The 20833-nt window shown below is 41.6% G+C and overlaps 1 protein-coding gene across 20 annotated transcripts in view; it reads left to right on the plus strand.

The window, feature by feature from the left end:
* Positions 1-20833, plus strand: part of Alas (5-aminolevulinate synthase) — a 440304-nt gene that overhangs the window by 365514 nt on the left and 53957 nt on the right. For all 20 annotated transcript variants that reach the window (XM_069838039.1, XM_069838041.1, XM_069838053.1 and 17 more), the window contains 2 exons: positions 4077-4421; positions 7410-7678. In XM_069838039.1, the coding sequence (XP_069694140.1) occupies positions 4077-4421; positions 7410-7678 (614 nt within the window). The remainder of the gene's footprint in view (positions 1-4076; positions 4422-7409; positions 7679-20833) is intronic.

A 20833-nucleotide genomic window follows, 5' to 3' on the forward strand; every position in this document is an offset into this window, starting at 1 on the left:
GGTAAGATGATAGATGGGGCTGTCATCTTTAGGATAATCATCGTATCCTCCAATTGTATTAACCCCAAGTGGAGGGTTGCCTCTTCCGCTCTAATAGGACCATTGAGGACTTTCTCCCTGTATCCCCGGAGATGGGTCTTCACTTTATTCCCTGAAGAATAGATGCCTTTTCTGCATAGAAGTATCCGTTGAGGTCTTTACACTTAACCCTATGCTGGAGACATTTCCATTGGTGGCAGTCCCGCAATATGGGTCAGACACTGCTCGATGTGAGTTACTTTTGCTTCCCTGACCTCTTACCTGCAGGCGAGCTAGTTAAAAAGCTAGACTCCCCCAGGAGGCTGTCTGGATCATTGGTACTAAGCACCTCCACCACGACAAGGTGGTAACTCCTGGGGTGATTTCCATATTGCGTTTTGCGAAATTTTTATTCTCTTTAGTTTGTACCTTGCACATCCTCTGGTTCACTACATATTCTACATTAACTCCAATTTTGTCTTTGAAGTCGGTTGCTCTGTTCGTTTGATTTCATTCTCCTCTTCTGCTTTCGATTCCTGCTGCATGTGTTTGTCAGTCTGCCTCTGATGTTTCTTTGACACGTTCTTTCATCCAAATTCCAGATGATTTACGTTCTCCTCACAAAGTCATAGTACCTCCCATTGACTTTCATATGTCTTAGCAAAATGTCCCTTATTTCTAGCTGCTTTCATGAATGGTATCAGTGATTTGCGTCTACTTCTTGTTTCATAGTTTACGTCTTTTTCAACCCTTATTTTCGCTTTCCTTAATTTTCTTAAATTCCTTAAGATTATTTCTCTTGTTCTCATACCTACGAATATTATTAAAATAGGTCTGAATCTTCCTTTCCCAATTCAGTAAGTCTGTTCAATATGACCTCCTCTCACATAAATACCAAAAATCTTATCGCACACGTTACATACAGTCTCATATATATTCATTTCGTATTCATGGCCCTCTTTTTCCACCCCGAAGAGTATTAAATTATTCTTTCTTTGCTTATTTTCATAATATTTAATTTTCTCTTTCATTGGATCATTATCCCATATCAGATATTCAATCTTCGCACTGATGTCTTCCATTTTACACTTCCAGCTTTCTGATGTTATATCCACTTGTTTCTTCGAGTTTTCTGTACTATTCTGCATTAGTAATCCTCCATTCCTAACTTCACTTCTCCCTTTCTTTATCACTTCACCTCATTGTAGCACTTTATCCATTTTATATTGTAACTTCTGCTTTACTACTCACTCATAATATGCCTCTCTACATTGTTTGGTCCCCACTTCTTCAGCACATGTTCATAATGTCATAACTCGCTGATGACTGTACAACCTATATATAATATAGGGTTGTTCGAAAGTCTGACATTCTTAAATAGCTGAATCTTCGCCAAAATCATTTTTACATAAAACATAACTTCAGTTACCAAATAATGGGATTTAGCATCACAGTGCTTGTTTTCAGTTGCTTCATTTTCGTTTTTCTATCAATATTTGTTTCGAAATGTAAGAAAGCGAAATTGCGTATTCTTTATCAGTTATTCCATTTCTTCTTTCATATTTATTCTTCGAAATAAAAGTTTTTGTCTGAATAGACTTTACTTGGACTTCTTGAATGTTACTATAATTGAAATTAAAGATTTGCAAACTCCTTGGAATATTTAGAACTCTAATAGTTGATATCAGATTACATTCCAGAAACTTGTTGCATAATTTGAAGTCTGGTTAACAATGGACAGGATTACCTTACAATTTAGGAATTTTCTGTAATAATTTGTTTTGCTAATGGCGGGTACTTGACTTCTCGTCATTCACCCATATGAAGCCAGTTGTGTAGACCAATTTACTGACAGTCATTGCCCAGGGTGCGCCATAGGAGCTGGTTACGCTACACCTATGATGAGATGATATGATGATTGAGATTTGTTGGGAGCCACATGAGAACCAAAAACTCGCAGAGAAAACCCCTGTGTTACCTAGACCATGGGCTTGCCTAACACAAATTATAAATCGAGGGTGCACTGGGGATCGAACCCAGGTTCACAGGATTGTAAGTCCAGAACTTTAGCCATTAGACCACCATAGTGACTAGTTTATTCTATATTAGAATTAAGGAATTATGAGAGTGAAAATCACATTTGTATGCGAGATGGTGTCTCATCTCACTTTCACCAACAAGTTCATTTTACATGGAACAATTTTGTTATTATAAATTAAGAAGGATAAGTCTGTGGTGCTACAGTCTTAGGCCTGCCAGCTGACTACTAGCCTCAAGCCCACTTTGACTTGGCTATTTGAAGACTGGACTCAGGATGGATGCTTGCACATAGGCTTGTTTTGGCCCATTGTGCGCTTCATATATGCAATGATTGTCCAAGTCAGACAGGTGGCCCGGATGATATTCGTGAGCCCAATGCTGACAAGTAGGTCATCCTTCCTGAGCCGTGAGAGCTAGATTGCATCCTCAGATGAGCACCTGATAAGTTCCAGGAGTCAGAGTCCAGAATCCGGAGTCCCAAACACTTCCTATATCAACTTCAGAAACATGTATTACCCCCAACACTTCACCCAAGCGTATTTTTAACTATTGCAGATGATAGATGAAATGACGGGTAGGTGGAATGACGGAAATGAGAGTACCCTGAGAAAAACTTTGCACCGTCAGCTCTGTCCATCACGACCTAGCCAGGGATTGAACTCTGGTCATCTGGATGGAAGACTAGCACACTAGCGCTTAAGCCCATGCGGCTCATGCCCACTTACCCACAATGATCCTCCCAGTCATTGAAGCTGGTATGCTAGACCAGATTACTATTCATTGTACATTCTCATTTCCTGATCATAATGCTGGGTGGGCACTATTCCGTTACACTAGCTGAACTTAATATGAAATTTTCTTTCAATGTAAAAACTTGAACTAGGTATGCATTCTGTATCATCAGTTCAAAGCATACATTAGACCAGTGGTCTGCAAAGATTGTCACATAAAATGCAGTCTACAATATACAGCACAGGGGACAGTAGGAGGGTAGGACACTCAGACTGCTTAATGTTGAATGAACAAGTGATGGCTAAGGGGAGGGAGAACATGCCTTACCCCTCCACCCTGCTTATGTATTAATAGGTTGATTCGAGAGTCAAGAAATGCCAACCATTGCATTAGACCATTGATTAGAGTCAGGACTACTGAGAAATACTTTTTTGCTCGATCGTGTTCTTTTGTTGTATTAACAGCTATTGTTGTTAGGCCTTGAAAGTTAGAATTCCCACACAGAAACTTGTTGCTAGGGAAACCATTCTTCATAACACAAAACTATACTGAAATAGACCCATTACAGTGCACTTATTGTTACTTAGTTACCATTACAGTTTAATTTTGCAAAGACTTTGAAATAATATTTCTCTAACTTTTCAATGCAAAATAGGCCTATATTGTATTCGCAATTTTAAAAATATGATCGTGCAAAAAATGTTATACAATACACGTTTGTGAAGTGCATTACAAAATCTCGGAAATTGAAAACTCACTCTGCTCGTTTTTCAGACTTCTCCTCGATTTTGTAAAAAGCACATCCCAACCTTGTATCTGTAATAGACTATTGGGGATCACATCATAAACTGACATCTTTCGAATAGCTGGTCTGTACAAGTATCAGATACAGGCCCCTGTTGATTTTTGGTTATGAGTTTATTTAAAAAAAATGCTCCTTATCACCCTTATAATATTAAACAATTGAAATTATAAATTGCTCAGGAAATGCAGGATGTTTCGTAGGATTTATTCAGAATGCTAAACAGAGCACAGAACAGAAATGGTGACATTTCTCACAAATAAAACCCTTTTCTTTGTAGCTGAAATGATGTTTCAACTTTAATTTTAAATACATTTTTGTCAGAAATTTCAAAAGGGATCTAATTCTTAAATAAACCTGTATATATTATATATTGCTATTCATTGCAATTTAAATTATTGAAAATCAAAATGATTTATTTTCCATTTTGTGGTGCATGTGAAGACAGACAGGGTTTTATACTATTATTTTTCTCTGTTGAAAGGTTGCCATATTTTCTCTGACGCTGGGAACCATGCATCAATGATTCAGGGAATACGCAATAGCAGAGTTCCAAAGCATATTTTTCGACACAATGATGTGGACCACCTAGCTGAACTCCTGTCTCTAGTGGCTTCAAATGTTCCAAAGATCGTGGCTTTTGAAACTGTACATTCTATGACGGGAGCAGTTTGCCCTTTAAAAGAAATGTGTGCGGTTGCTCATGAACATGGTGCTCTGACCTTTGTTGATGAAGTTCATGCAGTGGGTCTATATGGGGAGCATGGTGCAGGCATTGGTGAACGTGATGGCCAGTTGGACAATATGGATATCATATCTGGTACTTTGGGTAAGGAAATAAATTTACTACTTTATTTACCTGAATGGCACATGTCTTCAATTATTATATTGAAGATTGTCTTAAATTGATGTATTGTGAAAGGGGGCAAACTTGGTCAATTTAAAAATATTAATAAGAGGGTAGCTGAGTTAGTAGAGCAACTGGTTACTTACTGATAGATCCTGGGTTCAATTTCAGGAGGTGGCAGGAATTTTCTCATTGCTAAAAGTACCAGAATAACCCAGGGTCCACTAAGTCATTCCAAATTGAGTACCTGGTTTTTCTCAAGAGTTGAAGCATGGTACCGAGCATGTTCCTCATATACCTTCATGGCATGTAAAGGAGATACCTTTACCTACTTAGAAAAATATTAATAAAGTATTGTATAAATGTATCAGTCTGTGAAATACAATGCCATGGAATGCTAATCACTAAATTTATACTGTCAAAAAAATTGGAATTTTAACTTTTCAAATGTGTTCAATGTGAAATATATTTGACCACTTGTAGAATATTTACTAATATCTGAGGTGAAAGAAACCTGGAATAAAGAGCATCACTTTGAAGGTAGTGTAGTTATACTGGCAATATATATTATAATTCAGCCTTTTGTCGACATTTATCACAATTTTACAGATATTTTTAAAAATAACCTGACATACAAATCTGATATATATATATATATATATATATATATATATATATAGACACACACACACATCTTGATTACACAACTTTTAACACTATATCACTTTGGAATATCACGTCTACATTCAGAGATGAGCGATCGCACCTGTTCCATATGCAGGCTAAAATTTCATGAGAAAATTCTTTTCCCATTAGGACTTTAACCAGCACTCATTCTGTAATACAAGTCCTATACATGATGATAGCAAAATGGGTTAAATGACCTCAAAAGCAGCCATTGGAAAACAGTCCTAGGCATGATGCCTTAAACCATGAAGCATGACATGGGACTCATGTCCATGAGTAATTCTTTGGTTTTCTGCTCAATGTTTCCCCATTTTACAGTACAGTATAACAGAGTGTCATTACCATATTAATTATTTAATGTAGCATAATGCATAATATTAAATCTAAATATTCCACAAAATATATACAAATATCACATTCTTATAAATTATGTTAATATCTTCTTGATAGAGATATATAAGTCATTCATTCAGTGTTTACGCAGCATCTTTAACAAAATTTTGTTGTTTGAGAAACTTCTTATAAATTACAGCAATTTGTGATGAAATTAGTTTTTTAAAAGTCAGAAAAAAAAATTGTATGAGGGTCACTCCGAAAGTAATGCACAACATTTATTTAAAAATTATTTTTATCCTACAGCTTTGCTATTTTCACAGAAAGTAGATACGTCCTTTAGGAATAAAAGGCCACTTTTCCACATAATCCCCATCCCTTTCAACTGCCTTACGTTCACCTTGGAATGAGGGCCTATATACCTGCACGGTAAAAGTCTGGACCAACACGTCTGAGCCACTCTTTAGCAGCGTGCACAAGGAAGTCGCCATCTTTAAACCTCATCCCACAAAAGGATTCCTTCAGTTTACCAAAGAAATGGTAATCACATGGTGCCAGATCAGGTCTGTAAGGTGGATGTTTCAGTGTTGTCCATACAAGTTTTCTGATCTGGTCTGTGGTCTTGTGACTGATATGTGGCTGTATGTTGTCGTGCAATAGCAGAACATCCTGCTTCTCCCGATGTGGTCGAACACAGCTTAGTCGAGCTTGAAGTTCCTTGAGAGTTGCCACATATATGCGTCAGAATTAATGGTGGTTCCATGGTGTGACATGATGTCCACAAGCAAGAGTCCTTCTGAATCGAAAAACACAGTAGCCATAACTTTTCCTGCCGAAGGCACAGTTTTGAATTCCTTTTTCTTTGGTGAATTTGCATGATGCCACTCCATTGTATGCCTCTTTGTTTTTTATTTGTTATTTTACTAGGTTATTTTACGACGCTTTATCAACAGCTTAGGTTATTTAGTGTGTGAATGAGATGAAGGTGATAATGCCGGTGAAATGATTCCGGGGTCCAGCACCGAAAGTTACCTAGCATTTGCTCATATTGGGTTGAGGGAAAACCCCGGAAAAAACCTCAACCAGGTAACTTGCCCCGACCAGGAATCAAACCCGGGCCACCTGGTTTCGCGGCCAGACGCGCTAACCATTACTCCACAGGTGTGGACCAGCCTCTTTGTCTCCGGTTCAAAATGGTGGAGCCCTGTTTCATCTGCTGTCACAATTCTTGCAAGAAAGTCATCTCCACTATTCTCATACTGGTCTAAAAGTTCGCTGCGCAGTGTTTTTTGGGTTTCTTTGTGGGTTTCACCAACATCCTCGGAACCCACCTGGCACAAACCTTTTTTAACCCCAGCTGTTTCAATATTCTGCACACACTTGCTTCTCCTATTCCAACTTGGAGTGACAATTCTTTCACTGTTACGCATTTGTCAGTCACAACCATGTTGTTAATGTGCTGCACATTGTCAAGACTTCGTGCAGTGCAGGGTCTGCTGCTGCGAGGAGTATTCCAAATATTGGCGTGCCGTCTTTCACCAGATAATCTGTTTGCCCACCAACTAACCATAATGCAATCGACAGCTGCAACTTCTTACATCTTTTTCAACCTCTTGTGAATGTTTCCCACTGTCTCATTCTCACAGCACAGGAACTCGTTAACAGCATGTTGCTTCTGATGAATGTCAAGTACAGCAGCCATCTTGAAGGAGAGCGACTTAAATTAAATTTGAATACAAGCAGGAAGGATGTATCTATGACCTCCATAAATTGAAAAGGTGTAGAATAAAAAATAAATTTAAAAAAAAAGCACATTTCTTTTGGAGTGACCCTCGTAATTGTGGTAACTATTGCTCCAGTATTCTCTAGTTTCAACTTATCCTTAGTATCAGTTAGTTTAATTTTATTTTAGGAAGCTGCATTTATTAATGACTTGTTTGTTTGCTCTAGGGAAAGCATTTGGTAACGTCGGAGGCTACATTGCAGGTACCTCCTATTTGGTGGATATGATACGCAGTTATGCTGCAGGCTTTATTTTTACGACATCTTTACCACCAACTGTCCTTGCTGGTGCACTGAAAGCTGTACAGATTCTGCGCTCAAGTGAGGGACAGTTACTGCGACGAAATCATCAAGAGAAAGTCAGTTATTTACGTGAGGCACTTCTAGACCATGGGTTACCAGTAGAAACTACTCCCTCGCATATTATTCCCATAAGGGTATGTTTACTTCGTGATTCATCTTTAGAAGAAAATGAGCTTTATGTTTATATTTGAAAACAAATTTTTGTGGTGCATTATTTTAACAATATGTTCTTAAAATGTAATTTATTGTCTACTCACAACTTAACACTGGTTTCAAACACATCCACTAATATTGGGCCTCATTGCAATTTTCCATCTATGGTGAGCACTGTCACTAGAGAATTGCAATTACTACGATTGCTCTCCACCCTACAATGACTCTAGTTTGGAATTAGATTCATGATTTTCAAGAAACTGACAAGACCCATATGTCAAATTGGTAGTATAGAAAGTAAGAAGTATTTTATTAAATATTCCTACCAGCAAACACCTTTTGTTTATTGATGTAACTGGTCTGTCTAACAATAGATAATGCTGGAACATGTATTTATTTTAAATTTGTCAATGGATCTTTCAGCTCTTGCTCTTGTATGTTAAGATTAATCACAAATGGTTTAGGTATCCTCACCTTCAAGCAAACCATTTTCATCTTTGCAGTCATTATCAGTACTGTACAGGTATACCGATAATTAGTTGTGACTCACGGTGTGGATAATTAGAAATTAATATTGTAATTTAACAGCTGCCAAGAACTGAATTTGGGACTGCACTATGGAAAGTCAATGCACTAGCTATAAGCTAGTTTATTGGCTTTGTACAACTCAAGTGTAGTACATCAGTACACAGTGTTGTTTCGATTTTTGGCGAAATTCTATGATCAGGTACAAGTGTATTTCTCCTGAGCGACTGTCACACAAGTCCCCTGCAGTGGCTGAGTGGTCAGCCTTTCAGTCTGTCATGCAGCTGGCCAGGCCTGGGATTTGTCATTGAAAAATTCATAGTAACACTTGTGGAGACAAGGTCGCAGTTGGAGTTTTTCTCGGGGTTCTCCCATTTCCCCTTATTAGACATATACATCATTCTGTCAGAATTTCTTCATTTCGTCATCATTCCATAGCATTCTCCGAATCCAGCTGACAGTGCACAGAGAAGCGCTGCTCTAGGGATGACTGGGGTTGCCTGTTCTAAACTAGGTATGCAACAAACCTTAGTGTAGTCAGCTGGTGTGGGTTTGGTGATGTGCCTAGCTCAAGATTTAGCGCAATAGATCTTGAAAGGTTGTAGTGCTTGGTCATAGTGTCCACCCTCCTTAAAGGAGCAGTCCGCGATAAAATTAAGTTGGCTTTAATCAAACCCGTTTTTCAATCTAAGTAGAATGTAATTTACCGCATGTCAATGCGAGGCATGGTTCTTGAGTTACTGACTCCGCTCAAATACTTATGACGTCATAGCCACTGAACTGTTGTGATTGCGTAGTAGGCCGAGAACATCCCGAGTGCAGTGCTCTGTATTAAATAATCTTCTCGTGCCATAGTACACGTGAACAGAATATCGGACTTAGTGGTGATTGAGTGAAGTCATATTTTGCTTTTCATTTAATCATAAAATAGCACATACCAACGTTGTGGTTTTATGTAGGGCTATTTTCTTTTATATGAACGATTTTGAACTATAGTAGACTAAACAGAAAAAAATGTACCGTAATACAGTTTAAAATGCCGTGGTGTTGTGATTTTTCGTGTTCAGAGGGAAGAACAAAAGCAGAACATGGAGAAGGGGTATTCATGTATTGCCGAGCAGAGAAAAGTCACCGCAAATATTTAAAACATGGGTGAAGAAAATCAACAGAAAAGATTTTACACTATCGAAAACTGCTGTTGTGTGTTCTAATCATTTCCATGAAATTAATTTTAAAGAATCGTCTCTATTAAAAAGACGTTTCATGAAAGACAATAGAACTCTTATGAAAATGAAGAAAACTGCTGTCCCTTATTTTTGAAAGGAGAATCTCCCCAAGACAGTTCTGATACTATGCGCTCCTCTGCTTATAAATGAAAAAAATGTCGTCGAAGAAGTAATAGCAAGTTGCAGTGATGCACCTATAGCTGAAAATATTGACGTATGTGTAGTTCTCGATGAGGCTGAATATTCACAGAAACCTGATATAAACAAAGCTATGCAGTGTGAGATAGGGTGCGAGACGCTAAGAAATGTGTGTGGTGAATCAGATGTGAGTGAGCCATAAACTGACTTAGACAGATCTTTTCAAATAGAAGAAGAAACTTTAAATTCTAATTCATCAGGTATAGGGTACAAATTGTTTGAAAATTTTTCAAAAACTTTACAACTATATTTCATCGGCAAGACAACATTTTATAAAATAATTTCAAAATTCGTAGAACCAACAGTAGGTGTAGTTATTTTCAGATTCATGAACAATTTATCAATTCTGTAAAAGATAAAAACGTGCGAATCGTGGTGATGACCAATTTGACTCACCTGGTTACAGTGCAAAATATGTCACTTACAGTGTAATGGACCTCTATTCAGATAATCTTATAGACTTCGTAGTTCTGCAAAAGGGTCTAATTGTAGGCAATCTTGAAAAAGCAGCTTGCGAAAAAGTTCTAGATCGCCTAAAAGAAAAACATGGACATTACCCTCTCTCTGTCGGACCGCAATAGAGGAATTAGGAAATTCATGAGGACCAAATACGAATGGTGGACCATCATTTGACATTTGGCACATTGCAAAAAGCTTATCTAAAAACCTCAAAGCCGCCGCAAAAACATATGAGAAAATACAAATGTGGAAAGACAGCATCATAAATCACTCGTGGTGGTTATGTGCTACATGTGAAGGTAATTCTGACGACTTAGAAGACAGATTCATTTCTGTATTAAATCATATTTGTAATATACACGAACAGAGACATATAAAAAATGTGCACACATTCACCCATACCATAGCAAGAGGGAATGGACCGAACCTGGATCCGAACCAACAATGCTCTGAAAAATGTTGTATGCAACCCTGCCCTTTAAAAGACTTTTTTAAAGCAGACTAATCAGTTTTGTCACACCAGCAAACTTGAACCATATCATAACCAGAGATTGGAGAGATTGGTTTACACTTCTAAGAGAAAACACTTTCCATATGATGAAATAGTAACAAGAACTACTGTATGATTGCGATAATGGACCAATTACAACGTGAAAATAGATGTAACTGGTTCCAGACTCCAGTACTCTAAAGCCACTAAACGATGGGTGGAAAAGAAAACATACAGCAGGAAGGAAAACGCGTGGAGAGAAGATATACAGAGAAATGTGTTGGAAGTAGCTCGTGATTATCAACTACTGCAATTCGATGATCCACATGTTTTAGAGGTTCTCCCAAACATAGCCCCTGTGCCTAAACCGTGTGACTCAACAACTATGGTGCAATAGAATAATATAAACCATGTACTAATTTATTGCTGACGTGAGATAAACATGTATCTATAGTCCCTATATAACGAATATTTCACGTCTCACATACATTCACTCACGCAGTGAAGACGTTGACTTAGGTATAATTGATCAAAATATTAAACCTTTTCAGTTTGAACCCTTATCAGACCCAAGTCGTTCTAATCACAGAATAGAACAGAATGCATTGTACACGGGTTTTAAAGTGGGATAGAGTTTGGGTAAGCTATTACTATTATTATTATTATTATTATTATTATTATTACAGTATATGCATGTGATAGGTCCTAAGTGAGTTAATAATAACTGACTGTAACATATGAATATGTATTTACTCGTTCTACACCACTGTATGTCAAACGGAACTGTAGTCTTATGAAGCGATCGGTGGTTATGACGTCAGAGCTTGCAGTAAGACTTTTAATATTTCACAAACTAAAAGGCGTAGAGAGATGAGACAAACGCCGTTAATCTAAGGATTACTTAGGTAAACGTCCTATAATATAGTCAAAATTTCGAATTTTATCGCGGACTGCTCCTTTAAAAGAACATTCGCACAATCTCGAGCATTCTGGCATTTACCCTAGTGTTACATTTCATAGGCTTCTAAGAGCATGTTACATACTAATTAATTGTGAAGTTAGTAAACAAATATGGCTTTTCATCAAAACACGCAATTCAGCATTAATTTAATAATTGTCTTTTAAATCAAATATATGGTGGTATCGAGTTGTGGTATTTCTTCTAAAATATAAATTTTGTTCAAAATTGCAAACTAAAAATAAGTACACCATACGGCTAGGTTTAATTAGTTAAACAAATTTTTTTGTCTCCATGTAATATGTTAACTGTTCAATCAAATTTAATTGTCGCTGTGTAACATGGGTTTCATTGATTCTGTTGTCATTATTTCGATAAATATTGGTGTTATATGGAATAAATTAATAACTATAATAATTGAAACTACAGTCTACACAAATTGTGCGCCAGAAATAAAATTCTGGAGTTCTTCAGTCTTGCATTCAAAAGCCAGAGTTTTGGTAATCTGATGAGTGTACAAAGAGCATTAGACCTATCTCTAGATTGATGTGTGAACTGCTATTGTTCAAATTGTGAAAGGGCTCTCCAGCTGGCAAATTTGTTGTGTATGCATTTGAGACAAATAACGAATAGTATCAGTCTCAATGTAATATGTTATGGGTGTACAATAAACATGACGAATTCTGAATTACACTTATTTAATTTTTTTTAGAGAATTTCTTATGTTGCACTCATTTGTATCTAATTTCAAAATGAAAACAAACTTTGTTATGGTGCAAATGGGATCTAAATATTAAAATTTGAAATTCTGGTAGAAATTATCTTCAAATATAACAGTGAAATAAAATATTGTTGGTGAACTGTCCAGAGACAGATTTGAATCTCACGAGTGACACCAATAAGGCATCACTCATGTGACAACCAAATCAGGAGATAATGGGGTGGGGTGGTCATTTTCTTTCTCCCTTCATTACATACATTGCTGACTAGATACATATTACTCTAATCAGACATCACATGTATAAAAACAATTGTTCTTTCTCTGACATATCATCAAGTGAGGTGTACTGCCTGATAATAGATGTACACTTAATGGCAAAAAGAATGGGCTGACTCTTGGTCGATAGAAATGCTAAGTTCTATCACGCAGTTCACTTTTGTAAATGCACTGCACTTCAAGGCATTGCTGTGGTGTTTCTTCATTGAAAGTCGTCCATCTACAATGTAGTCAATCTTATGAGCTGTATGTAGCCCAGTGGTAAGATGTCTGACATCCGTACCAGAGGTTATTGTTATTTAGCCTACTATCACTTTCCCATTTTCTAAACATTGATTTTAGCGTAGCCTGCTCCTGGATAACCTTTTTTATCTTATTTTCCACTTCAGCATATCTAATGACTAATTCCTCTATGTCATTAGAAAGTTTATTTACAAGAACACTTGCCTTTTGTCTATCTTCCCTTGTTTCCTTCATGTAATTTATCCATTCACTTTGAAACACCTTCTCATTATAGTCTGTTCCTTCTCTATTGCCAGGTCCTGGGTTTAGCTCCACATTTCTAATTATTAATAATATTGATATAACAGCTGCTGTCGTAAATATGTTTCTGTTGGATATGACTTCCTTTTCATTTTTTGTAATTCTTCGGATCTTCACTGCATTATATCTACCTATATGCGATCTGTATGAAGTTAGTTTGTCGCCCATACTTTCTTCACAATACTAAACTAATTTTAACGCTGCTTATAACTCGACTGCTCGCTTCGACTGTACTTTTTGAACTGTGAAATGTGGCTTTTAGAGAACTCGAAAGTTCATTGTCGTCATAATATAAGGCACCATTGGTCCCTATTCTGAGCAAGATTAAGCCAGTCTCTACCATCATATCCCACCTCTCTCAAATTCCTTTTAATATTGTGACTTTTTTTTTTTTTACAACACTCCAACACGACAACAATGGATAATACACTCCACGCAGCAACAATGACTATTACGACGTGTAGAAATAAGTAGCACTACAACGTAATTTTTATTTTATTGGGTTATTTTACAACGCTGTATCAACATCTAGGTTATTTAGCATCTGAATGATATGAAGGTGATAATGCCGGTGAAATGAGTCCGGGGTCCAGCACCGAAAGTTACCCAGCATTTGCTCGTATTGGGTTGAGGGAAAACCCCAGAAAAAACCTCAACCAGGTAACTTGCCCTGAGTGGGAATCGAACCCGGGCCACCTGGCTTCGCGGCCAAACGCGCTGACCGTTACTCCACAGGTGTGGACTACAACGTAATTCTAACTACAATTAAGGTAAGCGTTCACTACATCATATCGCACGCATCAGACGAATCGCACAGGTCGGAAAAAGACTATCTTTGCTGTAATTGTTATATAACCGCGTTCACTACATCGTATCGGACGCATCGCCTCACGGCAAATCCGTCCACGTTTCTCGGATGGGCAACTTTTCCGATGCGTGCGATCATGGCCTTCTTTAATAAATCAATTTTAATTGGTCAACTGTTACTATTATGTTGTACCATGTTCAGTGTGGCGCCAAAATGGCAGACAGAAAACTTATTTCGCGTGTAGAAAATTGCGAAGAATTATATAATTTGAGGCGTTCCCATTATAGTAATCAAGTCATTTCTTGCAAATATATTATGTAACCAATATTTCTTTCGTTTCTTCCTCTTCAATTAAGACGCATGAAGCAATTACAAATTCTTATTCGCGAACAGACGTAATTAGTAGACCTAACCTCCTTTGCTTTCAGTAATGTCAATATCGTACGACGTCATGTTTTAAACAGCTGATAGGGCAATCTGATGAGGCGATGAGGTGAAGCCATTACAGTGAACGCACTGCACTTAAAATATCCGTTGCATGCGATTCGTACCAGCAGTGCGATACGATGTAGTGAATGCTTACCTTTAATGTCCACAATGCACTATGTGCAGAATGAATCTGTCAGTTCGCAGTTAGCTTGTCTTGGCTAGTTCTTCTAGCTCACCATTTAAGTTCACTGCGCGTCGAACTCAGGTCTCCCGAACTGCGTCGCACTCGCCTGATGGACACTGTCACAGTGACGGACTCACTCACTCACTGAAGTTCACTGTACGACGAACCCATGTCTCCCAGCTGCGGTTTACTGCACGACGAACCCATGTCTCCCAGCTGCGGTTCACTGCACGTCGAACCCAGGTCTCCCAGCTGCGGTTCATTGCACGTCGAACCCAGGTCTCCCAGCTGCGGTTCATTGGACGTCGAACCCAGGTCTCCCAGCTGCGGTTCACTGCACGTCGTACTCTGCTGCTGCTGATCTCGAAGACTGGCTTCCTTGCTCGCTCGCTTGCTCGAAGACTGACTCTTGAAGAATGAATCACTCCGTTATTTATACACCACACACAACTAGAATGTTCTGCATCGCACGGATTTTGGACGTTCGAGAACAATCCGCTTCTAGGCATTTCCTTGCTCTCTTTGCTCCACGCCGTCATCTGGAATTCCTCCTTTCCCGCGTCTTGCGATCGCTAGATGCGCGCGCATACTTCCTGAGACGCCATTCTTCACATTGCTCCCTCCTTAGGACTGTACATCCCGGACAGTCCCCTGGTGAGCCACTAGTTGGTCCAGGTGCGCCACCATCATCTTTTCTTGGGCTGTTGCTGGATGTGGTACATCACGTCATTGGTCCGGGTTACCACTCAGTAGGGTCCTTCCCAGGCACGTTGCAGCTTCGGCGATTTCCCTTTGGTCCTGCTTGGTCAATACTCCCACACTGGGTCGCCCCACTGGAATCCAGCAGAGTTGGATAATCTGTCGTAGCGCACTTTCATCCTGTCGCTGGCCATCTTGAGGTGCTCTCTAGCCAGTTGATGGACTCCACTCAACCTCTCTGTCAGTTCTGCCATGTAGTCAGTCGCTGGCTGGTCGGCATTGGGTGGTGTGCCAAACAGCAGATCACAGGGTAGGCGCAGCTCCCTTTCAAAAACCATGTTGGGTGGTGTCATCCCTTTTGTATCATGGACCGAAGCTCGGAAGGCCAAGGGGAACAGTGGAACTCTGGCATCCTAGTCTCGCTGATGGCTGGACGCAACCTTCCGCAGGTGCTCTTCCACGGTTTTCATGTAGTGTTCTACCATGCCGTCGAACTGTGGGTGAAGGGGAGTGGTCCTGGTTTTGTGCACCCCCAGACACTCGAACAACTCTCTCATCAGGTTGGATTCGAAGTTGCGCCCCTGATCGCTATGGAGTTCCAGGGGTACACCAAATCAGCAGTGCGTCTGCCACCATTGAAGCCTCTTGGTTCGGAATCGTGTACACCTCAGGCCATTTTGTGAAATAATCCATGGCTACTAACAGGTAGCGGTTCCCTCGATCCATGGCCAGAAACGGTCCAGCAACGTCGATGGCGATTCTCTTAAAAGGAGCTCCCACATACTGTTGCCTGGCTCCCGTGCTACGTGTCCTTGGTCCGCGACTGGCTGCACATATGTCGCATCTTCAGCATCACTGATCTGTGTCAGTTCTCTGATGTAGCCAGTAGAACCTCTGCTTTAACTTGTCCACCATCTTGTTGGCCCCCAGGTGGCCTCCAGTCATGCCAGCATGAGTCTCCTTCAGCACTTCCTTCACCTTGCTTCTGGGCTGGACACGCTGTTCTATTCGGGTCGGCCGACTCCCAAATTCTCTTCAGGACCCCATCGACCATCAAGGTTTCCCACTGGGCCCTGTAGTTCTTGTAAGTGGTGCTATGGTTGGTCTCTGATGGAACTCCATATCACGCAGTATCTGTCCAGTATTAGGGTCCTCCAATTGCTCCCTCCTTATGGCGGCGTTATCCCATCCTGGGCTCGACTGGACGGGGATTGCTTGGACTGCTTGGGCACCATCTTGCTCATCTACTTTCAGGCAGTGTCTGCAGCCATCTGGGCAGGATCGTCGTGATAGAACATCAGCGTTGGAATGTCTCTTTCCTTGGCAATGAAGTGGTATTCCTGCAGGCATTGAACCCAACGAGTGCTCTGCCCCTCCAGATTCGTGGAGCCCAATAGCCAGGTGAGTGCAGAATGGTCTGTCCTGAAATGAAATTCTTGGCCATACAAATATTTGTGGAAATGCTTCAGGGCTTTCACAATGGCAAGAAGTTCTCTGTGGGTAATGCAATAGTTTCTTTCGGCTTTGGAGAGTGTTCGACTGAAGTAGGTAATTACCCTCTCTTGTCTATCCTGTTCCTGAGAGAGTACTCCGACGATGCCTACGTTGCTAGCATCTGTGTCGAGGGTTAATTTCCTTCCAGGGATGGGGTATCCGAGTACAGGAGCAGTGCAGAGTGCCTCTTTCAGTGTTTGGAAGGATGACTCCGCCTTATCTGTCCATTGGAATTGTCGTTTCTCCTCAGTCATTTGGGTTAAAGGCTTGGCGATTTTGGCGTACCCAGCTACGAACTTTCTGTAATAAATGCAGAGCCCGAGAAAGTGGCGCAACTCCTGCTTGCCCCTCGGTCTTGGCCATCCTCTGATGGCTTGCAACTTCTCCAGGTCCATGGCCACTCCGTTGGTCCCTACTACGTCCTCAAGGTAGCTGAATTTCTTCTGGAACAGATGACATTTCGTTGGGTCCAACTTCAGCCTGGCTTGTCACAGTCTCTCGGACACTTTCTTCATGTTCGACAGTTGTTTGCCAAAGGTCTTGCCGATCACGATGACGTCATCAAGGTACAGCAGACAGGTGTCGTATGTCAGGCCCCTCGTTACAGACTCCATCAGTCTCTGGAATGTAGCCGGTGTGTTGCAGAGGTCGAACGGCATGACGGTGAACTACCATAGTCCCTGGCTTGTAGAGAATGCCGTTTTCTCCTTGTCCTCCATATGTAGTTCCACCTGCCAGTACCCTGACTTGAGATCCAGCATTAGGAACCACTCTGCTCCTGCTAGGGTGTCTAATGTGTTATCAATTCGAGGAAGGGGAAAGCGGTTCCTCCTTGGTGACGTCATTCAGTCTTTTGTAGTCCACGCAGAAATGCAGGACCCCATTTTTCTTCTTCACCAGCACTACAGGTGATGACCAAGGGCTGTCGGATTCTTCGATGACCCTTCTTGCTTTCATGCCCTCCAGTTGGTTGTCGATCTCCTTCTGTTTGGTTAGAGGGACACGTTGAGGAAGTTGTCTGATTGGGCGAGCATTTCCTATGTCGATGTGGTGCTGAACTTTCTCCATTCTCCCATACTCATCTTTGGACAGACTGAACACGTCCTGAAACTCTGTTACTAGATCGTGGACTTGTCTTCTTTCTCCTCTGCTTAGATTCTCTGACAATTCTCGAGCCAGCTCTTTCAGTGATGGGTGTAGTTCTTGGCTGGTCGGTGATGCTCCTCATTATCACTCAGAGACCTCACACACACACACTACCGGCTCGACACTACCTAGTACAGTTCCACCAGGCACCTCCTTGTCCCGATTTGTGACATTCAGGACCCACACCAGTACCACCTTCTGGTTTGGGAGTAGAGATCTGGCCACATAGATTCCATCTACAGGAGTTATTCGCGATTCGAGGAGCAGGTTCCTTTTAGGCTGTCCATCCAGTCCGCAGCCTGCTGGCCATGGGTTGGTCTTCGGCGTCCCTCAGGAACACTTCATCCTGACCAAAATGGAGTGTATGGCGCCGGACGTCAACCGTCGCATCGAAGATCCGCATGGCGTCGAGTCCCAGAATGACGTCTTCAATGATGTTGGCGATGAACACCCACATCTCCAGTCTCCTCTTTCCTAAGGTCAGATCCAGGAAAACCTCTTTCTGGATGGGCAAGCTCTCGCCTGAAGCAGTACATAGCTCATATTGGCGCAGCAGCGTCCTCCCAGGTAGGCCAGGCACGACTTCCAGCCTGGCGATAGTGAGCGACGCCCCGGTGTCCACCAGTACTCTGCATGGACGGTCTCTTATCCATCCTTCTGTAATCAGCCCATTGCCACATCTTCTGTTAACTGTCTTCAGAGTTAGCCGAGTGGAAGGTGATGACGGCGCCGACGTGACCCTCCTCGCATCGGCCCCCTCTAGCTTTGCTGTCTGTGGCCAGATCAGTCGCAGTCCCTCCTTAAGTGTTCAGGTTCGCCCCAGGACCATCAGGTGGGCGCTCCTCGTCTCAGTCGCTCGGATGACTTCGGTTGGCATTCCTTGATGTCGGCTGCTGCGACGCTCCTAATCCGGTGTGGTGCTGAGACGTTTGCTGTCAACTTGGCCGCCTCCATCCTGAGGGCCGCCGTCAGAGCGTCGTTGATGGTGCGATGCTCAGCCAAGAGTAGTAGTTGTCTGATATCGGGGTCGCGGACTCCGCAGCCAAAGGTGTAGGTCGCCTCTCCAGCGACAAAGCTAGGGGTAGGCCCCTGAGGGCCTTATGGGCCAGTTGTTCTACCACCATTGCAAGTTCTTGTAGGGACTATCCTGACTGTTGGACCCTCGTTTTCAGTTGGGTCCTAAATGCTGCTGCAAGTTGATGTTCACCATAACGTCCCTCCAAGGCCTCCATTATGTCCGTGGCTGTTCCCTTTTCTGGGACGCTGTGAAGGATCTCCGACACCTGTCCCTGAAGCGCGACCAGCAGCTGGATAGTTTTCTCTGCCAGCATCCACCTATTATGCACCATGATAACTTCGAACTGGAGTTGGAAAATCGCCCAGGATGTCGTACCGTCGAACTTCGTCGTCTTGACATTCGAATGCCTGGCTGGAGGCGTTGATTCCACAGGGCCACAAAATGGGGTCCTTAATTCTATGGCCAATTTTTCCACGGCCCATTGAACATCTTCAGCAATTATCTGTTTTTGTTCTATAGCCTGGCGATCCATTAACGCGAGTATGTGCTTGTTTTCCTCAGCATGTTTATCCAGCAACTCGTATGCTCTTGACGACGATCGAGAGTGCGAATTTTGCCGTCGAAATGGTCTATGTCCTGTCTTAGTTCGGCCACAGTTTTATTTACAGTTGCGAAATTCTCATTTAGTTTGTCGAAATTGGCTTTAAGTTCATCTTTCCCTCCACGTGCGTCGAAACGCTACCAATTTGCGTAGTTACTTCACTTATGTGCTTGTTCATGTCGCCTCTTACTTCACTAATATCGTTTTTCATGTCTGCCTTCATTTCCATAATGGCGTGCAGGATCTGCTGTAGCATAAGGTTCTCCAGTATTTCGCACTTCTGACACTAATGTGACTCTTTTTCTTACAACACTCCGACACGACAACGATGGGTAATACACTCCACACAGCAGCAATGACTATTACGACGTGTAGAACTAAGTAGAACAACAATGTAATTCTAATTACAATTAATGTCCACAATGCACTATGTGCAGAATGAATCTGTCAGTTCTCAGTTTACAGTTTGCTTGTCTTGACTGTTTCTTCCAGCTCACCATTTAAGCTCACTGCGCGTCGAACTCAGGTCTCCCGAACTGCGTCGCACTCGCCTGGTGGACACTGTCACAGTGACAGAATCACTCTCACTCACTGAAATTCACAGCACGTCGAACCCAGGTCTCCCAGCTGCGGTTCACTGCACGTCGAACCAAGGTCTCCCAACTGTGGTGCACTGCACGTCGACCTCAGGTTTTCCAGCTGCGGTCCACTGCATGTTGCACTCTGGTGGTGGTGGTGCTGCTGCTGCTGCTCTCGAAGGCTGGCTTCCTTGCTTGCTCGCTCGAAGATTGACTGACTCTTGAAGACTGAATCACTTCATTATTTATACACCACACACAACTAGAATGCTCTGCGTCACACGGCTTCTGGAAGTTCGAGAACAGTCCACTTCTAGGTGTTTCCCTGCTCGCTTTGCTCTGCGCCATCATCTGGAGTTCCTCCTTCCCTGTGTCTTGCGCTCGCTAGATGCAAGCTCATTCTTCCTGAGGCACCATTCTTCACATTGCTCCCTCCTTATGCGCGCGCACACTTCCTGAGGCGTCATTCTTCACAATATTACCCTCCCATCTACGTCTCGGTCTCTTCAAAGGTTTTTTTTCTCCTCCAGCCTCCCAACTATCACTCTGTATGCTTTTCTGGATTTGCCCATATGTGCTACATGCCCTACTCATCTCAAACTCCTGGATTTAATGTTCCTAATTATTGTCAGGTGAAGAATACAATGCGTGCAATAGTGCATTGTGTAATTTTCTCCATTCTCCTGTAACTTCACCCTCTTAGCCCCAAATGTTTTCCTAAGCACCTTATTCTCAAACACCCTTAGCCTCTGTTCCTCTCAAAGTCCAAGTTTCATAACCATA

This window comes from Periplaneta americana, chromosome 10 (assembly GCF_040183065.1).
Source record: "Periplaneta americana isolate PAMFEO1 chromosome 10, P.americana_PAMFEO1_priV1, whole genome shotgun sequence".
NCBI classification, from domain to species: domain Eukaryota; kingdom Metazoa; phylum Arthropoda; class Insecta; order Blattodea; family Blattidae; genus Periplaneta; species Periplaneta americana.